The 21,425-nt window shown below is 45.1% G+C and overlaps 1 protein-coding gene across 2 annotated transcripts in view; it reads right to left on the bottom strand.

Annotated features, from left to right (window-relative positions):
* LOC147610520 (sm-like protein LSM1B) overlaps positions 1–21,425 on the bottom strand; it is a 143,748-nt gene that overhangs the window by 69,382 nt on the left and 52,941 nt on the right. The window contains exon 1 of one of the 2 annotated variants that reach the window (XM_086786318.1): positions 18,227–18,789. The exons of the other annotated variant lie outside the window; for it this stretch is intronic. Within the exon in view, the coding sequence (XP_086642444.1) occupies positions 18,227–18,284 (58 nt within the window). The 5' untranslated portion in view covers positions 18,285–18,789. Of the gene's footprint in view, positions 1–18,226; positions 18,790–21,425 lie in introns of those variants that run through there. 2 annotated transcript variants of the gene reach the window in all.

Here is a 21,425-nt window from a genome sequence, read left to right as displayed (position 1 = left end):
CGGAACCACAAAGCCTGGAGAAACCACCTCCTTCTGCAAGTAAGCACCTGCCACCTGCCTGGCTTTCCGAAAGGTCCCCGTGGAAAGAACATCCTCAACAACCAGAGGTTCTTTGTCCCGAACACGACGAGACATCAGAGCATAAGTGACCTGTTTAGCTTCCTCTAACTGAGGAACACAAGAACTACCAACATCAGTACTGGAAAGTTCCTGCCAACTGTTGCCATCTACTGGCAAGCTATCCACCACCTGGTCTCGGAAAGCCCGCACCTGCAGCGTATCCACACTTAAGTGGCCATTACCAGACTGCCACTCATCACAAACCTGAGGACCTGGGAGAGAGTGCTGAAAGCCTGTAAACTCCATTCTCCACTCTGCCTTCCCAAACCACTTGGCCTGTTGCTTTGTCCCGGAGAGCAACAAAATGCTCATCAAACTCCACCCGTACGCCAGTCTTGCAAACCTGATGCACTGACAACAGATGAAAACCAAGTGCCGGAACATACGACACCTGGGAGGAATGCTTCCCCCCTCTGCCATCGGGAACTATCTCCATCCTGCCCTCACTGTGAACTGGGATAGTGGACGTATCCCCAGTAAGAATATGACCAGAAAGCCTGCAGAGATCCTGTAAACCGGAACGGGAAGGAGTCGTGTGCCTGGAAGCACCACTATCGAGAATCCACTCCCAAGTATCCGTTGCGGAGAATCCTCCAATCTCCTCCTTGACTGAAGAAAATGAAGCATCGGTGTCCATCACCTCCAGGTGCACAAAAGCCGGAGTCTTCATGATTGCTACTGAGAAATCTTCACCCTTCTCGGTCTTCCGCCTGGGCCACTGCCTCCAATAGTGGCCTTTCTCACCACAATCATTACAGGTCCTCTCTGCCTTCAGTTTCTCGCGGTCAGCGTCGGACTTCTTCTCAGAAGACTTCTCCGATAAAGCCTTCCCTTTGCCCGAGTTACGGCCTTTTGACCGTTGGCCAGTAAGGGCCTCAGTACCTCCACCCTGAGGAGGGTTCGTGAATCGTTCCTCCTGGTCCAAGACCATGGGCACAAGCTCCTCCCACGTGATGGTGCTGAGCCTGCCACCACTGGTAATCAAAGACGAGTAAAATGCTGAGTACGAGGAGGGCAAATGTGACAGCAACGTGATGGCCATGTCCTCTGACGATATCTCCTTCCCAGCCTGAAGAACTTCCTGCTGAAGAGCCTGCAGCTTGTTAATATGCTCCCGCATCGTCGACGACTTTGCAGGGCTCATAACCCGCATCTGTACTTCCAAGGAAATCCTCTTCATGGGCGATACCCTGTTGTAAAGTGAGGCCAAATGCTGCCATATACCTCTGGCCAGCGTCATATGCTTTACATGGTTGATTACCTGTGGTGTGCAGTTGAGGAAAATAAACGAACGGACCCTGGCGTTGACACGATCCCACATCTGTGTCAGGGCCTCCCGGTCCTTTCGGGTTGACGGTAACTCCCCTTCCTCTACTTCCGGCCGTGGAACACCAACGACGACAAAATCGTGTAAGACTCCAGAACAGATTCCATCATCACCTTCCATATGCCGTAGTTGCTCTCGTCCAACTGACAGTCCACCGGGAATGTGGGGAGTGTCGGGATCTTCACATGTCTCTCGGCCATCCCAAACAGATCTGCCATAGCGGGGATGTACTCTGAAAAGGGTGGGTGGGTGGGTGGGAACTAAAACTTGCAAGTGGCTGTCCAGCAAATCAGCCCGCCTTCCTCTTGCACCTTCTCTTCCCGATCAGCCCAAAACAGTCCACCAATCAGCCACAAAACAGTCCCTCTTGCTCACACAAATCCGAAGACCTATCTAGAGCCTAGGGCTCTGATACCATGTCAGAATACGCAGCGGAGATGATGACCAGATCTGGGAACACAAGAGCAAAAACGCAGGCAGAAAAACAGCACAAGAGAGAGAGAGAAGTAGGCGTGTAACTCTGCTCTGATATACACTAGAAGATCCCGAATATGATACACAATGGAATGGGGGGCTGGGGGCCTATTTATATGCCCCCATATGTGCAGTCGGCTGCCTACAGCAGGCCGACTGGCCCTGAGAACTCCACGACCAGATCAACAGCAGTCGGCCAGATCAACAGCAGTCGGCCACCTCCCAGATGCAGTCGTGGACCAGTTCAACAGTCGGCCAGCACATGGGCTGCCTCCCAAGCCACAGAAAAATGGAAAAAAATAGGGAAAAAATGCGGGGAGTGAGGAAAAATGATAAAACACCTGATAAGGGCGGGCACACCCACAACAAAGGCCCTGGTGTATAAATCTAGACAGGAGATGACTTCTAACAGTCACTAGGTCCCCTTGCTTGAAAATTTTGTGCTTGAGATACCTATCAATCCAAGCTTTCCTTCTTCACTGCACTATCTCAGTCTGTAGCGAACTGTGTTGTCTTTCTTCCTCTGAGGCTAGGAGCTCATGTATTCTGTGCTCCCGGGATTCCTCCATTGGTAGTTTTTCTTGGATGGCCGGGCACCACAAATTCCATGGGCATTATTGTGTCTAGCCCGTAAACTAGTTTGAATGGCGTTTGCCCTATTGAGACTTTGTAAGATGTGCACAATGTCCATAGGGCCGCATCTAGCTTCTGATCCCAATCATTTTTGTTGGCATTTATGATCTTCTTTAAAATCTTGGTCAAAACCTTATTGGTAGATTCCGCCTGGCCATTGCACTGTGGGTAGATGTGTGCCCTGGTCAGTGACTATTTCCACCGGCAATCCATGCCTAGCAATGATATCCTTGAAGAGGAACTTCACCACCTTTTCCGCAGAATTGCTTTTCACGGCTTTAGCTTCCGGCCATTTGGTGAAATAGTCGGTTGCCACAATGATGTATTCACACCTGTTGCCTTTCTCGTAGGCGGCTTGATTGGTCCAACAAAATCCAATCCCCACTTCATGAATGGAAACAACGGCAGTATGGGCGAGGTAGGTAATCTATCAGAATCACCAAGTTGACCCATTTGTTGACAGACATCACATTACTTCACTTCGTTGTTGGCATCCTTCATGACCGTTGGCCACCAGAGTGAAAAGATGCAAGGGAGAAGAGAGCTTGAGCTCTTGCAAGCACACACACACTCACAAAACCCTAAAAGAGAACACACAACGTGAGAGGCTGAAAAATCTTCTTCTTCTTCACACAACACTCAACACACCATATACAAAGATAAGAGTACACACATATGAAAAGGTACTCAACCAAATACATACTAGGGTTCTCTATAGTGTGAACCCAACTAAATGAGCTGACGCTATAACTATGCCAGTCTCTAGAATGGCTGTCACACAGCCTGTCATCCCACTGGCCGCATATCACCCATGATCTCACCAACCATGCCAGTGGTGTAAGTGTGGGCCTATCCCCCAGGCGGGTCATCAGTGTCCACCACCTCACTAGATGAGCTCGATATCTCAACACTCCCCCTTGAGCTCAACTCCATCTCATGTACACCAAGCGAAGCCCTGAATCTGCGGAGCTTCTCTGTACCCAATGCTTTGGTGAAGATGTCAGCGACCTGATCCTGTGTGCTGACATAAACAAGGTCAAAGTCTCCTGCCAAAACCTTCTCTCTAACAAAATGATAGTGGACCTCTATATGCTCCGTGCAAGCAAGAAAAACTGGGTTCCTGGCCAACTGCATACTACTAATGTTGTCACAAAAAATGACAACTTGTCTATACTCTGGTAGACCCAAATCTGCAAGTAGATTTCTCAACCAAGCTACCTCACATGCTGCCATAGCAGCACCTCTGTACTCGCCACTGTACTCGATAGAGCAACCGTAGGCTGCTTCTTGCTGCTCCAAGTCACAGCAACACTCCCCAAAGAAAACATGAAGCCACTAGTAGATCTTCTATCTGAGATACTACCAGCCCAATCAGCATCTGTGTACCCATGTACACATATCTCTGTCCCAGTTTCATAAAATAGTCCACAATACAAAGTAGACCTCACATACCTCAGTATGCGTCTCAATGCATCCAAATGCGGATTCCGAGGAACCTGCATAAACTGACTCACCAACCCAAGAGCATAGCTCAAATCTGGCCTGGTGATCGTCATGTAGATCAAGCTTCCTACTATGCGCCTATACATAGTAGGATCCTCCAAAATCTCTCCTGAATCTGCACTCAACTTGCCATTCTGATCCAATGACACTGAGATAGGCTTACAGCCTGTCATACCATACTTGGACATCATGTCCAAGCCATACTTTCTCTGCAGTAATCCAATACCATGTGGTGACCTAATCACCTCAATGCCCAAGAAATATCTGAGCTCCCCCAGATCCTTCATCTCAAACTTCTGTCTAAGCAAGATCTTTACATCAAAGATCTCCGCATCATGGTCCCCCGTAATGATCAGGTCATCTACATAGATGACAACAAGCCAAATCTGTACTCCATATAGCATAGCCGATGTGACCAGCGTGTCAAAAAGCCACAGCTTAGTGCGTGGCTCCTGAAACTGTACCTGTGAGCACATCCTCTCTAGACCTCCTAGTGCTGCATATCCTCTAGTCAATCTAGCCTCTGCTGCCCCCCTCATGGAAAATGTGGGCCCAGTGAACACCACTCCGAGATATGTGTATGAGTCAACATACTCCACTGTCTCCTGCCCATATGTGAAAATAGGCGCTGATCTCCAGACCCACTGAGCTGTAGTGTTAAGCGTCTACTAAAGACCCAATGGGCCTATGAGACCAAAGTGATACGATAATGTTCATGGCATATCTCATCATAGAATGGAAAATAAAACAAAAACAAAACATAAACATAGCTATCTCAAGGGGTGATACAAAATTGTTCATGGAAACTCATCATGGAATACTAGGAACATAGAAACATGAGAGCAGCATTAACCCCCAGTAGATGGTATACCACTCTCCAAAATATCAAGCATGAGGCTAATGAGTATGGCCGATAGGTCTCCCTCGGAGAGAGAGAGAGAGGTGGGAGAGCAACATCGTATGAGCAAGAAATGGGAGCAGAAAACAAGAGATAGAGAGAGAGAGAGAGAGAGAGAGAGAGAGAGAGAGAGAGAGAGAGAAACAAAGTTGTATTAACATCTTCAAAAGGCCAAAATGACCTATGAGACCAAAAGGTTACATCATATCCATGAGGTACATCATCCTGGGTACAAAATAGTAATAAAGAAAGATAACCAAAAAAAAAATCTAGAACTTTAAAATCTGATCTAGGTACATAAGCAGAGAGCTCTCACATCACCCTAATACATCCCTCATGGGCCGCTATGACATGGTGCTCAAGGTGGTAAAACTGAGCTGGCGCAAGAAGGTCCTGCGATGATGGGAGATGATGGCCCGGATCTTCCTGTGTGGTGGCGTGGCCGAGAGAGAGAGAGAGAGAGAAATGAAATGATATGATATATTAACGTCCTCAAAAGGCCAAAATGACCTATGAGACCAAAAAGGTTACAACAATTGGTGGATCTGATACAATGTCTGTGTAAAAAAGCTAAAACAACTAAACAACTAACTAAAACTGAAACAACAACTATGAGGAAAAGTAAGGTATTAGGAGCTCCTAATGGATAACGTCTGGGAAGGAAACCTATGAGACCAAAAAGGTTACAACAATTGGTGGATCTGATACAATGTCTATGTAAGAAAAGCTAAAACAACTAAACAACTAACTAAAACTGAAACAACTATGAGGAAAAGTAAGGTACTAGGAGCTCCTAATGGATAACGCCGAGAGAGAGAGAAATGAAATGAAATGATATATTAACGTCCTCAAAAGGCCAAAATGACCTATGAGACCAAAAAGGTTACAACAATTGGTGGATCTGATACAATGTCTGTGTAAGAAAAGCTAAAACAACTAAACAACTAACTAAAACTGAAACAACAACTATGAGGAAAAGTAAGGTACTAGGAGCTCCTAATGGATAACGTCTGGGAAGGAAAACTCCAGCAACAAAGGTAAGCATCATATACATCACTATCCAAAGATGTCTCTCATCAGTCGATGGCGGATATCCTCAATGTCCTCCATGGTGAGTACTCTGACTGGACGTCTCCCATGCCATGCTAGTATGGTCCTCATCCTCTGTTTGTAGTCTCCGCCGGTGTCGAGATGGGCCTCTCATCTTGGGACGCCTGGACCGCCCCAGCTCTATAGCCCGATCAATCAGTGTACCTCTGGTGCGGCTATACTCTGGGGCTAGTTGCAATGCCTGCTGGCCTGACTGCTAAATCTCTGGTCGAAAGAAATCTGTAATCTGCCTCTGTAGATCTCTCCCTCTCTGATCCCCTCCCTCTCAAGAGACCCTCTCTATGTCTACGTAGCTCCAGAAGGAATAATCCGAGGCATCTCTGATCCTGGTATCTCATGACTCTAGAAAGTGGTTCGAAACCCTCTCTGAACAGGAAGTGAAAACGGCCTCGTATCTCATAATATATTGGACAGTGTGTCACTAGCCTGTGTCACTAGCCTGGACATTTCCCAGTATGAAAGGGGTCTGGTGGACTCCAGGATGTCTAAATATTTGGAAAGTACAAGCTTTGGGAATGGGAGATTATCCTAGAATACAAAGGACCACACTCCTAAAATTTAGGAGAGTTGCTATTTTTGGCCCGACTCCGATGGAAATTCTGTTCGCGTCATTACATCTGGAATTGAGCAGATACCAACAGTTGGCAAGGTGCCCATGACAGAATGTCTACCAGTTGGGATATTTTTAGAGGTAAAGATTATGGAAGAACCCATCTCTTAGATTGGGACATGTGGCAAGAAAGTGGACCAAAGTGAGACAAGTGGCCTGACACTTGTTATAAAGTGGATCAAAGTGAGACAAGTGGCCTCAAACTTGTCACTTCAGCTATTGTGTGGCTCTCCACTTGTCATTGTAGCCTTCTCTTGCAATCTTAGCTCATGGGAGGCCCAAATCTATAAATTGGAGTCCTCTCTCTTCATTAATGGAGTCTCTCTTGCTGCACACTAGCCTCTACCACCGTTACAGGCTGCCCTAATGATGGCTACTCTCTTTCTCTCTCTCTTGAAGGCTGCCCATGAAGAATACCGACTGTTGGGGACTGTTTTGGAGGCTTCATCACGAAGAAATACTGAAGGCAAGGGTATTCAATCATTTATTATGATTTCTAGCCATTGTACTTGTTGTACCAGCATTTGTACTTATTGTACCTGTTGTACCAGCCACCGTACCGACTGTACCAACCATTGTACCTGCTATACCGATTGAATGGAGAGTTGTACTTGCTGTACCAGCTCTATTGCATGAAGACCCGTGGTTTTTGGGGAAGAATCAGTACCCACACGGAGGTATATGGATTATGTTGTTGGCTCGGCATTTCTACGGCCTATGTTCCGGCTCAGTTGCCTTGTGTTGGGCTGTGTTATGGCATTTGTATATGGATAATCCGGCATCTCCCATGGGGAGAGTAAGGCCCTCAAAGCTTGTACATGATATTATTCTCCTTGGGTAATAAAATACTCCAAGAGGGGGGGGGGGGGGGGGGGGGGTCGGCCCATTCCGGCCTCTATGCGGTGTCACACATGCAAGCTCCTTGGGTAATAAAATACTCCAAGAGGGGGGGGGGGGGGGGGGGGGGGGGGTTGGCCCATTCCAGCCTCTATGCGGTGTCACACATGCAAGCTCCATTTTCAGCATTTGTGGATGTTTTATCGCTTTTATGTTTTATGCAAAGTGATGATGGATATGTGTTAAGGTTGTGGCTATGTTTAATGTTTGAATATGCATTGATGGTATCAACAAGTGTGTCAAAGGTCCTAGTCCCCCGGGCACTGCCCACTGCCGCCGCGAGTTACATTGGTATCAGAGCATAGGCTTTCTTGGAAGCGGAGATCTTTTCTCTTCCTTCTATCAATAAGGAAGAGAAAAGATCTCAAGTGGGGACCACACTTACCATCATTGCTGTTAAGCATGGCCAGCTGCTTCATAGCTTATGAAGCAAGAGCATGAGCAGTAGACAGCTTGTTGATCTAAGGATTTATGAATTCACAGAATTTTATCGTGGAAGTGTGAAGTTGGCTTTATGTGCACACGTTTAGCACTCTTTCCATATGGATATTGTGGAATATATTATCAAGCTTACAGGCAAGCTATATGGAGATATATCTCAGGACATCTTTAGGATATGGTGAGGAGATATTTCTTTTGGCTTCATGACCAACCTGGCAAAGAAAAGCTAAGTATACTTTGAGTTTGCAAAGTTGGTGCTTTGGCTATTTACTATGAAGTGTTTTTGATGTTCACTAACCCTTGTATAGCTATGCAAGGAGAAAGGTGGTGTTGTTTGCCTTGAGATGGTTTCAGGGAAACATTGTTTATGGCTCCCTTTAATGGAATGAATTCTTTTCATGACTCCCTTTACTTGGGATGGATTATATCTATGGAGATTTCTTTCTTGGACGAGATTTATATAGATATTGGGCTTCACAAGCAATTTCTATGGACGAATCTGTCCGAGTTTATAGAGAAGGAATCTTTGGATATCTCATGGATATGATGCTTTTATGGATAAAGTCCATCTCTACTCCGAGGTGTGTGGTTAGCACGGAGTATGTGGTAAGAGTTATGGTATACAAGGATTATGGTATACAGGTCTATGGATTCCTGGACTTCTTTTCTAGGGATTTGGATTCATCCTCAGGTTTATGGATTATGTTTATGACTCCCTTTAATTGGGATGGATTATTCTTTATGGCTCCCTTTATTTGGGATGCATTAGACTTATGGAACTCATGGTTCACTTACCTTGTGTAGTGTGCTCTTGTCCTACGTGCTCTCTTGAAGATTGTTTCTACCATGTGTGGGTGGAACAATAGAGAGCAGATGGAAGGGAACATGGGCACTTCAAAGAGTAGTGACAAGCACAACATACCTTGTGTAGTGTTCTCTTGTCCTACGTGCTCTCTTGAAGATTGTTTCTACCATGTGTGGGTGGAACAATAGAGAGCAGATGGAAGGGAACATGGGCACTTGAGAGGGTAGTGTAAGTTGGTGGCCGAAATGCCTACAAACTATTGGTGGCCGAAATGCCTATAAACTATGTGTAGCAGAAATGCTTATGGAACACCAGGCTATATATGCCTGCGAGTGATTGTTTTATCTTGTTACTTGAGCCAACCTCTCATCCAAGCTGTGTGGTCAGAGTACCAACATGGAGTGCAAGTGGTAAAGTGGACATGACGCCTGGTTGGCACAGGACTTATGTCTATGCCAAGGGTCATGTGGACCGATGCCTTGTTGGCAGGAGACTTATTTTGTCTCGCCCATTTACTTGGGACATGGATTATGATATCTGGACTTATGGGACTGATTTGTCTTGCCCATTTACTTGGGACATGATTGTGATATCTGAACTTGTGGGACTGTTTTGTCTCGCCCATTTATTTGGGACATGGATTTATTTTTTTTTAAGTTATATTAGAATCACTATCTCCCCATACAGAGGCCAAGAGGTTCATTGTTCATCTCACCATGCATATGGTTTCATGTTGGGATTGTGAGAGGACAATTCAATGAACACTCCACCATACACGTGGATTCGTGTTGCGATTGTGGAGCGAGTGTTTCATTGTTTCCACACCATGCTTATTGATCAAAGTTGGGATTGTATGGAAGAACATGGGAACTGTTGGGATTGGGAGAAAGAATTGCCAGAACTATGGAGAACCAGCTTTTCTGTCACCATGGTTTGTGCTCTTGAATGGCAGCAGTTTGTGTGCATAGCATATATTTCTGTGTGAGACACTAGTTTCTTGTGCATGGCACTTATTTAAGTGTCTTAGCACCTGGTTGGTGATTTTCATTGGCATATGATTATCTCATTGATATTGGTGATTCAGACACAATTGGCTCTTGTGCCTGTGTCTAGCACATCTTCCACGGAATTCTCGCCCATTTGTTTTGGGACATGATTTTAATATTGGTATTATGGAGACTTATTTAGTCTCGCCCATTTCTTTGGGACATGGATTCTTCAATTATATTGGATTTTTCAGACTGTCTCGTCTCGCCCAATCGCGATGGGACATGATTATATCTTGAATATATGGCTTGAAGCTTAAAGTTGCGGACAACTTTTAAGAAGTTGGGGAGGATGTCACCAGCCTCGACATTTCCCAGTATGAAAGGGATCTGGTGGACTCCAGGATGTCTAAATATTTGGAAAGTACAAGCTTTGGGAATGGGGGATTATCCTAGAATACAAAGGACCACACTCCTAAAATTTAGGAGAGTTGCTATGTTTGGCCCGACTCCGATGGAGATTCTGTTCGCGTCATTACATCTGGAATTGAGCAGATACCAACAGTTGGCAAAGTGCCTATGACAGAATGTCTACCAGTTGGGATATTTTTAGAGGTAAAATTATGGAAGGACCCATCTCTTAGATTGGGACATGTGGCAAGGAAGTGGACCAAAGTGAGACAAGTGGCCCGACACTTGTTATAAAGTGGATCAAAGTGAGACAAGTGGCCTCACACTTGTCACTTCAGCTATTGTGTGGCTCTCCACTTGTCATTGTAGCCTTCTCTTGCCATTTTAGCTCATGGGAAGCCCAAATCTATAAATTGGAGTCCTCTCTCGTCATTAATGGAGTCTCTCTTGCTGCACACTAGTCTCTACCACCGTTATACAGGCTGCCCTAATGATGGCTACTCTCTTTCTCTCTCTCTTGAAGGCTGCCCATGAAGAATACCGGCTGTTGGGGACTGTTTTGGAGGCTTCCATCACGAAGAAATACTGAAGGCAAGGGTATTCAATCATTTATTATGATTTCTAGCCATTGTACTTGTTGTACCAGCATTTGTACTTGCTGTACCTGCTGTACCAGCCACCGTACCGGCTGTACCAACCACTGTACTTGCTGTCCAGCCATTGTACCTGCTGTACTAGTCACTGTACATGCTGTACCAGTATTTGTACTTGCTGTACTTGCTGTACCAGCCATCGTACCGGTTGTTCCAGCCATGGTACCTGCTGTACCAGCCACTGTACCGGCTGTACCAGCCATTGTACCTGCTGTACCGACTGAATGGAGAGTTGTACTTGCTGTACTAGCTGTATTGCATGAAGACCCGTGGTTTTTGGGGAAGAATCAGTACCCACACGGAGGTATATGGATTATGTTGTTGGCTCGGCATTTCTACAGCCTATGTTCCGGCTCAATTGCCTTGTGTTGGGCTGTGTTATGGCATTTGTATATGGATAATCCGGCATCTCCCATGGGGAGAGTAAGGCCCTCAAAGCTTGTACATGATATTATTCTCCTTGGGTAATAAAATACTCCAAGGGGGGGGGGGGGGGGGGGGGGTCGGCCCATTCCGGCCTCTATGCGGTGTCACACGTGCAAGCTCCATTTTCAGCATTTGTGGATGTTTTATCGCTTTTATGTTTTATGCAAAGTAATGATGGATATGTGTTAAGGCTGTGGCTATGTTTAAATGTTTGAATATGCATTGATGGTATCAACAAGTGTGTCAAAGGCCCTAGTCCCCCGGGCACCGCCCACTGCTGCCGCGAGTTACACAGTGACATATGTAATGTAACTCTGTCTCTGGCTCCATCTGGCACAACTGGCAAATCCTGGCCTGAACTGGTACTCCTCTGAATCTGCCAGTCTCAATCTCTAGCTGGTGTGAGGATGTGCACATCTGACCAATAGCACACCGTACCCCATGAGAAAGATGAGTATCCATGTAGCTGGGTCTAATCACAAACCCATCCTCCGTGAGCTGGGGAAGATGATCTCTATAGAAAGCCATCTTCGTACCAAGCTCGTGTGTCGGTTGTATCCATGTCCTCCTAGTGTCCAGCTGAGTCAAGTCCTGCCTGATAAGTCTGGTAATCTCTGCTCGTGTGAGAGAGAGAGGGAGGGTGCATCCAAGGAGTACTGAAATGGAGGTAGCCTGTCCATACTAAAGCCATGCAGTTGGAAGTTGGAACCAAGCTGTCATCTGTGCATACCAACATGATCCGTCTCCCTGTGATGCCAAGGGCCTCTCCATACATCTCCATCCATCAGTCATATCTCCACTCCATACAGCATGGCTGAAGTGACCAAAGTGTCAAAGAGCCAGGGCTTTGTTCGAGGTTCCTAAAACTAAAGTGACCAAAGTGTCAAAGAGAGAGAGAGAGAGAGAGAGAGAGAGATTTTATTAACGTCTTCTAAAGGCCAAAAAACGGCCTATAAGACAAAACCTGTGTACATCATCATCATGTCTCAATGGACATCAAATGGATACAAAAGAAAAAAAAAAGTACAAAGTACTCTATAATGTGGAGATAAATCTCATACAGGGCTATGGTGATTAATGAGGTGGTTGTGTAAACTAGCACTGTATATAGGCTTTAACTAAAGCGGTTCCAATGTGTCTGAACAACCGCTAGTGTGTGTAAGTCTTTTGTGTGGAAGCAACCTCTTATAGGGAAATTATGTATAGTGGTGTGGCAAAGTGACACCTATTAGGGACACTTGGCATCTTAGTTGGCATAAGGCATATGTGGTGGCAGTATATGCTTCACATTAAGGGGTTCTCTCCTATAAAAAGGACCTATGTTTCATTTTACTTTTTCTTTCAGTTTTCCATGGCTCAGCATATCCATGTTACCATTGTATTACTTTTGGTCTCATAGGCCCTTTGGGTCTTCCGTAGGCATTAATATAACAAAGGGCTGCCTTGTTATCCTTAATCCCCATGCTAATCACTTTGACTGCTATTCTCTTGTGCTAGTGGTCGTCGTCATCCTCTCTCGCTCCTCCTCTGTAGAAGGAGGTGTGGCCTCCCTATGTGCGCATCCAGTCCAACAATGGTATCAGAGCTTGCACATGTGCACTCTCCATCCCGATGCTCGGCATCTTGTTTATTCCTCTATGCACTCAAGCTATCGTCATCTCCAAGTCCAACAGCATAATAAATAAATTACAAAACTTCACAAAGATAAACTTGAGAGAGAGAGAGTAAGGGAGGGGAGCCAGACTGCTCCTACACAAGAGAAGTCATTAGCCCCGAAAGCCACGATAGCGTCCCCGCAGATATTTCTTTATTAATTCAACAAGCCTACACTCTCTTCTTGAGACTCTAGCCCTCTAGTATTATGATTACAAAGTGACTCCATGGGTTCCTTTTATGTTTGCTTGGGGAACTGGCCGACCAGCAGTCGGCCAGCCGACTGGAGATAAATCCCAATATACTGCCCGACTGGGCCTCTTCATGCTCCTAGTGTCCTGAAGTGCAACCGCCGCCTCCTGATCAGGTTTAGGTGACAAACACCTGCAACCGATTGTCCTCTTGTGTATCTGACAAGACCTCCTTCCACCTATCTCCAAGTCCATACTGCCAAAAGTGCTCTGTGCTCCATCATCCTGGTTCTCAGTGTCTTTTTCTGGCTGCCCTCTTCTAGGTAATCTCTGAGAATGTCCATGGCATATCCATGCACATGACATCCCCCTCTGCTAAACTTGATGATGGGATTCCAACCTGTTCTTGGATGACTGTCATCATCCCACTCTATTCCCGGAGTCCCTCTGTCATCCATCCGTCCCTAGCAACCCTTTTCTCTGAAAGCCCAGCCCGATCTCCAAAACCACTCTGTCACAGACTAAAATCTATGCATCTATTTCCATCTAGTCCACAATCCATTCCTGCCCTACCTTTGAACACTGTCTTGGTCTTCATTCCTGAGAAATGAATCTAGCACTCACATCACCCTTTGGAGGATAAACCTCCCTTGGGACCGTTGCCCGAGAACCTATCTGGCTCACGAGACTGCCATCCCCTTTGGCTTTGTGGAACACCACCAACAAACCTCCTGGGAGCTCTTTCCGATTTTGTGTTCCTTGCCTTGGGCTTCGTATCCGTGTACTTTCCTGTACCTTGGACCTGTACACCATCATATGGGACTAAATCAGTGTTTAGCTTTGCTGAGCCTGATGCTCTGATACCAATGTAACATGCGAAAGCTCTGGGAGTCTTCTTTCATCCCTAAACACTCCTGGAAACCATCTGATGCAAAACGCAGATATAAAGAGAGAGTAGAGAGAGAGAGAGATATGCTGGAAATTCAGTATATTGATATAGTACGTAAGGATCCACTCCCTAAAGGAATGAATGGTTCCAATGAGGAGCCTTTTTGCCTATTTATAGACCTTTGGTTTGCTTGGGAAACTGGCCGACCAACAGTCGGCCAGCCGACTGGAGATAAATCCCAATATACTACCCGACTGGGCCTCTTCATGCTCCTAGTGTCCTGAAGTGCAGCCGCCGCCACCTCCTGATCAGGTTTAGGTGACAAACACCTGCAGCCGACTGTCCTCTTGTGTATCTGACAGGACCTCCTTCCACCTATCTCCAAGTCCATACTGCCAAAAGTGCTCTATGCTCCATCATCCTGGTTCTTAGTGTCTTTTTCTGGCTGCCCTCTTCTAGGTAATCTCTAAGAATGTCCATGGCATATCCATGCACATGACATCCCCCTCTGCTAAACTCGATGACGGGATTCCAACCTGTTCTTTGATGACATCCCACTCTATTCCGGGAGTCCCTCTGTCATCCATCCGTCCCTGGCAACCCTTTTCTCTGAAAGCCCGGCCCGATCTCCAAAACCACTCTGTCACTCACAGACTAAGATCTATGCATCTCTTTCCATTTAGTCCACAATCCATTCCTGCCCTGCCTTTGAACACTGTCTTGGTCTTCATTCCTAAGAAATGAGTCTGGCACTCACATCACCCTTTGGAGGATAAACCTCCCTTGGGACCGTTGCCCGAGAACCTATCTGGCTCACGAGACTGCCATCCCCTTTGGCTTTGTGGAACACCACCAACAAACCTCCTGGGAGCTCTTTCCGATTTTGTGTTCCTTGCCTTGGGCTTCGTATCCGTGTACTTTCCTGTACCTTGGACCTGTACACCATCATATGGGACTAAATCAGTGTTTAGCTTTGCTGAGCCTGATGCTCTGATACCAATGTAACATGCGAAAGCTCTGGGAGTCTTCTTTCATCCCTAAACACTCCTGGAAACCATCTGATGCAAAACGCAGATATAAAGAGAGAGTAGAGAGAGAGAGAGAGATATGCTGGAAATTCAGTATATTGATATAGTACAAAAAGGGTACTTTGCTACAGCCCTAGGCTGTCTTCATAAAAAAGGTGGAATACACCCAAAATCTGGTCCTAAATCTGGACCCTAAGGATCCACTCCCTAAAGGAATGAATGGTTCCAATGAGGAGCCTTTTTGCCTATTTATAGGCCTTTGGTTTGCTTGGGGAACTGGCCGGCCAGCCGACTAGAGACGGCCAGCCGACTGGAGATAAATCCCAATATACTGCCCGACTGGGCCTCTTCATGCGCCTAGTCTCCTGAAGCGCAACAGCCGCCTCCTGATTAGGTTCAGCCGACAAACACCTGTAGCCGACTGTCCTCTTGTGTATCTGACAAGACCTCCTTCCACCTATCTCCAAGTCCATACTGCCAAAAGTGCTCTGTGCTCCATCATCTTGGTTCTTAGTGTCTTTTTCTGGCAGCCCTCTTCTAGGTAATGTCCATGGCATATCCATGCACATGACATGGGGGCTACACCGGTCACACAGGCTCTATTCCAGACAGTGACATACCAGCACAACCTATGGGAGCTTCCACTAGATAGATACCCCGGCTAGCCCTGAAGTCCTCGAGATAGCTGACACTCGAGGGAGATACAGAGTGATGGTATACACAGGTAGGCACTTGGTTTGGCATGCACGGCATGCAGATGGAGGCACCCCCCCCCGTTCCAGTACAGCATAGAGGCCCCGTCATTTGCTCTCAACCGCACAGAGCGGATCAGGGTTATCAAGGACATTGTTAGACTGGATACTCAAAGGACATGGAGTTCACCTAGTCGTCCACTAGGGACGAAGATGGCCTTCTACAAAGATCACCTCCTATGCCTGACAGAGGATGGTTTCATCATCCACCCACACTACATGGACACACACCTATCTTTTGGGGTGAGATGTGCGATAGGCCACATCCGCACCTCGTCCCACCAGCTAAGAGTGGAGACTGCCAGATATGGGCCCAGCGCGACCACACCAGAGGAGGACAGGATATGCTAGCTCTGTCACACAGAGCCCAAGACAGAGGATCATTACATATGTCGATGCCCTGTATACTATGAGATTCGGGGGAGGTTCCACTACCTCTTCCGAGCTGGATTCAGACCACTTTCTAAGATCATGGACTTCCCGGATTAGAGATGCCTGGGACTTTTTCTTCTAGAGCTCCGCAGACACGGGGAATCCTTAGTGAGATCCAGATCAGCTGTACTTGCTCGAGGACCAAGCACAGAGAGCTCTCACCGACTTCTTCCATACCAACACTCCGAGGGCCGATCCACCCACCATACCCAGACCACAAGCTAGTGCAAGAGCTCAACCAAGAGGCGTGACACTCGACAGAGCCACTGAGTTATGCAGAGCTCGACGCCTCAGACCCCATGGCCCTTGCCCACAGCCACGCTACCACAGGAGGATCCGGGCCATCATCGCAAGACCTTCTCACGCCGGCTCAGTTTTACCACTTGAGCACCATGTCACATGAGTGGCCCATGAAGGATATATTAGGGTGCTATGAGAGCTCTCTGCTAATGTACCTAGGTCAGATTTTATAGTTCTAGATTTTTGTTATCTTTCTTTATTACTATTTTGTACCCAGGATGATGTACCTCATGGATATGATGTAACCTTTTGGTCTCATAGGTCATTTTGGCCTTTTGAAGACGTTAATACAACTTTCTTTCTTTCTTCTCTCTCTCTCTCTCAGTTTAGCTCCCACCTGTTTTCTCTCTCTTCTCTCAGTCGCCTAGGGTCCAGCTCCTGCCTCCCTACTTAGGCAAATCCCCCCACACCCAGCCATGGGGGTTAGATATTCAGCTTTGCGAGGGGTCAAATAGGAGACTCAACTGCCCATTTCCCTTGTACAGCTCCAAAACAGCTTTCACAGCAGCCCAACTTCCAGCATGTCATGGACCTTCAACACATCTTCATAGCAGCAGCTTGTCAAGCAGGAGTCCATCCCATTGACAGCACACAGAAACAAGACCACACGTTCAGCCTTCCACTTTCTCATTCTCTTGGTGTCTCTGAGAAACTTGTCCATTCACATGCCACCTAATAAGCGACATTTCACATGCATGCTAGACTGTGTTTGCATCTAGTTTGTGGTTGGCTTGCAGAATCCATAAGGACAAAGGAAAGAAGTCCTTTATCAGCACCTTCACTTCACCCAGGAGGTTCCCCCACCATTGGCCAAAATGAGTGGTCACTGGTGTACGAACAACTGTCCTAAATCACCTCACTCAAGGGACAGCTTGACGAGCACTGTCAGGGATCAAGCCAAGCTCAGAAATTAGGACTCACCCGGTAGAGGAAATCTTAGCAAAGGTAAAAGGAAGATTGGCTGGAAAAAGTTGAACACATCAAGACAAATATCACAGCCCAAGTTGGCTCTTCAAATCCACGTGGGAGGATTAAGTGAGGGGCGGTACAAAGAGGAAGAACACTACAAAACATGGCAGAAGGTTTTCAAAGCAACACTGAGTGTAATGTACCAGCCATTCAAAGCTCTGACAAAAAAGCAGTTATCATATACAACACCAGAGCTGACAGGATTGAAACTCTCTAGTAGTCCAGGGCACAACACTATCACAATAGGGTGCAGCACTCGCTGATGTTTAAGCAGCTAGATAGGCAAGCAAACGAGCAGAATGAAAGGGTCCCCATCCAGGATTTCATTAAACCTAAACTAGTAGACCCTCCGTCTAGATGTATCTCTCGACCATAAAGCCTCATGTGATGACTAATTCCTGGTCTCCTTCCTTGAAACAAAAAAGCCAGTGCTAAGGAAACCATGTGGCCCAGCCCACGGAGTAGCTTGGGCATTGAAGATGCACCTATGGCTGGGTTTCAAGGGTTGAGCAATCTCCTTTAAAAAAGCCCATTATACGTGTGAACAATCAGCCCTAAGATAGTCATAATGCTTTGGCCACCTCCAGCTATCTATGTATCCAAGTGAAGGGCATTTTTCACCTCAATAAATACAGAATTGTGAGGCCAATTGCCATATTTTGAATCGGTAATATTTTTCGTTGGGAAAAGAAAATGCCCAAAGCAAAAAGCAACTTACTGTCAAGATTATCAGCAAGGGAAGTTCCAGGGAAAGCTTCGGGTCCTGCCCACGACATCCCCCCTGTGTAAACCTCCTGAATGTATGAAGGTCAGCAGCGCCAAGACATGTCTCACTACGATCCGCCCAAAAAGTCCCGCCCAAAATTCGAATTCGTTTTCCTGCAAGTTTTCTGTGTGTTTTCGCAATCGCTGATTAAAAAAGCAAGCCAGACCTCTGTCTCTCTCGCTCTCTCTCTCTCGCCTTCGATCCTACCCTCAGACCTTACCAAAGCTGATTTTTCTAAAAAAACCCCCAAAAAAAAACACACACACACACACACACAAACCCAAATGCAAAATTAATCAACCCCCAGAGCCCCAATTTGTCAAGAAGAAAAAACCCATGCTGAATTAGGCCCTCTCTTAATTGGGTCTGCACGAAGCCCCAGTTTCAAAGAGGTCCCCCTCTTCCCCCCTTCCTACAATAGCTTTCTTTTCTCTCCTGCAAGAAGGAGACCCTCCTGCAGAAAAAACAAAGAGTTTGCCCTTTCCCCTCCCTTAGTTTTACTCACCCACTCTCGTCTTTTACAAAAATTTGCCAAAAATAATATTTACCCACTCAAGTTGGCTACCCATTAGACAAACACCCAATAATCCAATTACCTTTATTATGGTATTGTATAGGCCACACTCCATATGCATGACTCTCAAGTCAAGAGCATTCATGTGCTCTTGTTAGGGTCGGTTTACAAGCCCCCTCCCCCACCATGGAGAACACGGGATCCTCACAAAGGCCTCATGAATAAATCTTACCTAAGGGATCCTCCCAAAGGGTTTATTAAGAAAAACTTGTACCATAATGGATATAACTACACAAGCCATGATGATTGGTGGCAAACCCACAAGTGGAGAACTCACAAGAGGCTTGCTTGCTTTAAGAGAGAGAGAGAGAGAGAGAGAGAGAGAGAGAGAGAGAGAGAGAAGCAGCTAGAGAAGGAAGGAAATAGTAATATTCACTTGTTTTGAAGAACACCCATATTTTACTGCCTTGGCGGAGGCAAGTCAAAAAGGGAGTTTTTATTTAACCCATTTTTTTCTTTATATGTCCTGCCTTTGGCGAAGACAAGTCAGAAAAGGGTTTTTTATTCAACCACACTTAAATGTGAGTTTCAATTGTTTGGTTTATTCAATTTAACCTAAGTTGTATTATTTGGTATTCTTCCGACAAACGACTTAACCCATACTCTGTCACATGATTTGTAAGAGTTGATAAGTTAGAAGCTCTCTCCTTACTTTTCTAATTAGTTGGGGTGGCATTTTGACCTTGCATGGGTCTTGCAAATGAAATAAGTGGTGTTTTATAATTTTCTATATTTGAACATATCATATACTCCCGATAAAAAATATATTTCTTAACAAAACAAAACAAAATATTTCTTAACAAAACAAAAAAATTATAGACTCAAAATGATTTTTACATATGATAATGCTACCATACAAGAATAAGTCAAACCTTGATTGTACATTTGTGTATGCATGTGTTTTGTATCTCTTTTTATGCATGTATTCGTGTCCATGTGTATGCAAGTGTATGTGTGATTATATATACACATGCACATATTGATGCATTGCTCATCCATGCATGATGTATGTATACATATGTGTGGGTATATAGCTGTTTTCTTGCCTCCTCTTCTTGCCCAACATGTTGTCCCACAAGTACTTATCAAATCTATTCAAAATGTCCACTCTCCACAAGTTTTTAACTTTTAAAAGATAAAGGAGAAGGGCACTCACATATTTAAGTCAACATCCAAAAATTTATTCCATGTGTGCATAGGATGATTCTATAATGTTTTATTTGCATGAAACCATTTATCCTAATACTCCTACGTAGAGAGAGTGCACAAATGTTATTGTCAAAGCTCTTAAGACTTTTTTGCAAAACATGAAACCATCAATCTCTCGTCTCTCGTGTGATCTTTATTGACTTGGGAGATTTTACAAGTGTTAATGACACAAATCTCACTTACTGGACCACTAGGTTGGCTCAAGATCCATAGCTTTCATCTCAGGGGATACACTATGAAGAAATTTTATGTATCACGTACATTCAAGGAGTATTTAAAAAAACCCTTACACTTAAATACTTTTGTGAATAAAATGACCCCTTTTTCTTCATAAACTTACTCTCTTTTGTTTTTTTGCCAAAATTGGTTTTAAAAACCCCTCCTATAAATGTAATCTGTAACTTTGTTAAATTAATATACCCCTCACGTGCTACGCTTACATATTTTTAGGTGAAGCCCCATAGGTCTTCATGTTGTGCATTTGATCTTATAGGTCATTTTGGCCTTTTGCCAATAGTAATAAAATACTCTCTCTCTCTCTCTCTCTCTCTCTCTCTCTCTCTCTCTCTCTCTCTCTCTCTCTCAGTATGGTACAGGATGGAGCTAGCTAGGTTGCATATCATGATTGTATACTCCATGCATATAGTTTTTGCATTCTCCTAGTAATAGAGCTCCATCCCCTCCCCCACTCATTATACTTATTGCACACCCAGATTCAGCTTTTTAGTTCAGTACTTTTTCATTTTGTTGGGATGACCCCACACAGGTACATTGATTTGTCTCATAGGCCAAGTTCGGTCTTTTGGAAGACGTTAGTAAAATCTCTCTCTCTCTCTCTCTCTCTCTCTCTCTCTCTCTCTCTCTCTCTCTCTCTCTCTCTCTCTCTCTCTCTCTCTCTCTCTCTCTCTCAATTTACCCCAATGTAACTCAAGTGAAAGAATGCAAAATCAGCCAAGGTTTAAGCAACTTGCAAAGAAAGCTAGTGGGCAGTAGAGCCCTAATTGAGCAATTTTGCAAAATCCAAAACCAAATTGTTTTTTAGGTGAATGTATCTGATTGACATCATAACAAATTGCTTGTGAGGTGAATGTATCTAATTGACATTGTAGCTCTATTGACTTGGTTAGTAGGACTTTTTCTTCTTCTTTTTAAATGTTTTCTTTTGCTAGACCACAAAATTAGCTCAACATCATCATAAACTTCATGTTATATATTTGGTCTTATACATCGATTTGGCCTTTTCCAAACATGAATTTCTCTCTCTCTCTCTCTCTCTCTCTCTCTCTCTCTCTCTCTCTCTCTCTATATATATATATATATATATATATATATATATATATATATACATACATATATATATACATATAT

The sequence above is a fragment of the Cibotium barometz genome, chromosome 49 (assembly GCF_041138505.1).
Source record: "Cibotium barometz isolate CiBa-2024 chromosome 49, ASM4113850v1, whole genome shotgun sequence".
Taxonomy (NCBI): Eukaryota; Viridiplantae; Streptophyta; class Polypodiopsida; order Cyatheales; family Cibotiaceae; genus Cibotium; species Cibotium barometz.
Note: the sequence above shows the minus strand (reverse complement) of the source record. Positions and strands in the feature narration are given on the sequence as shown.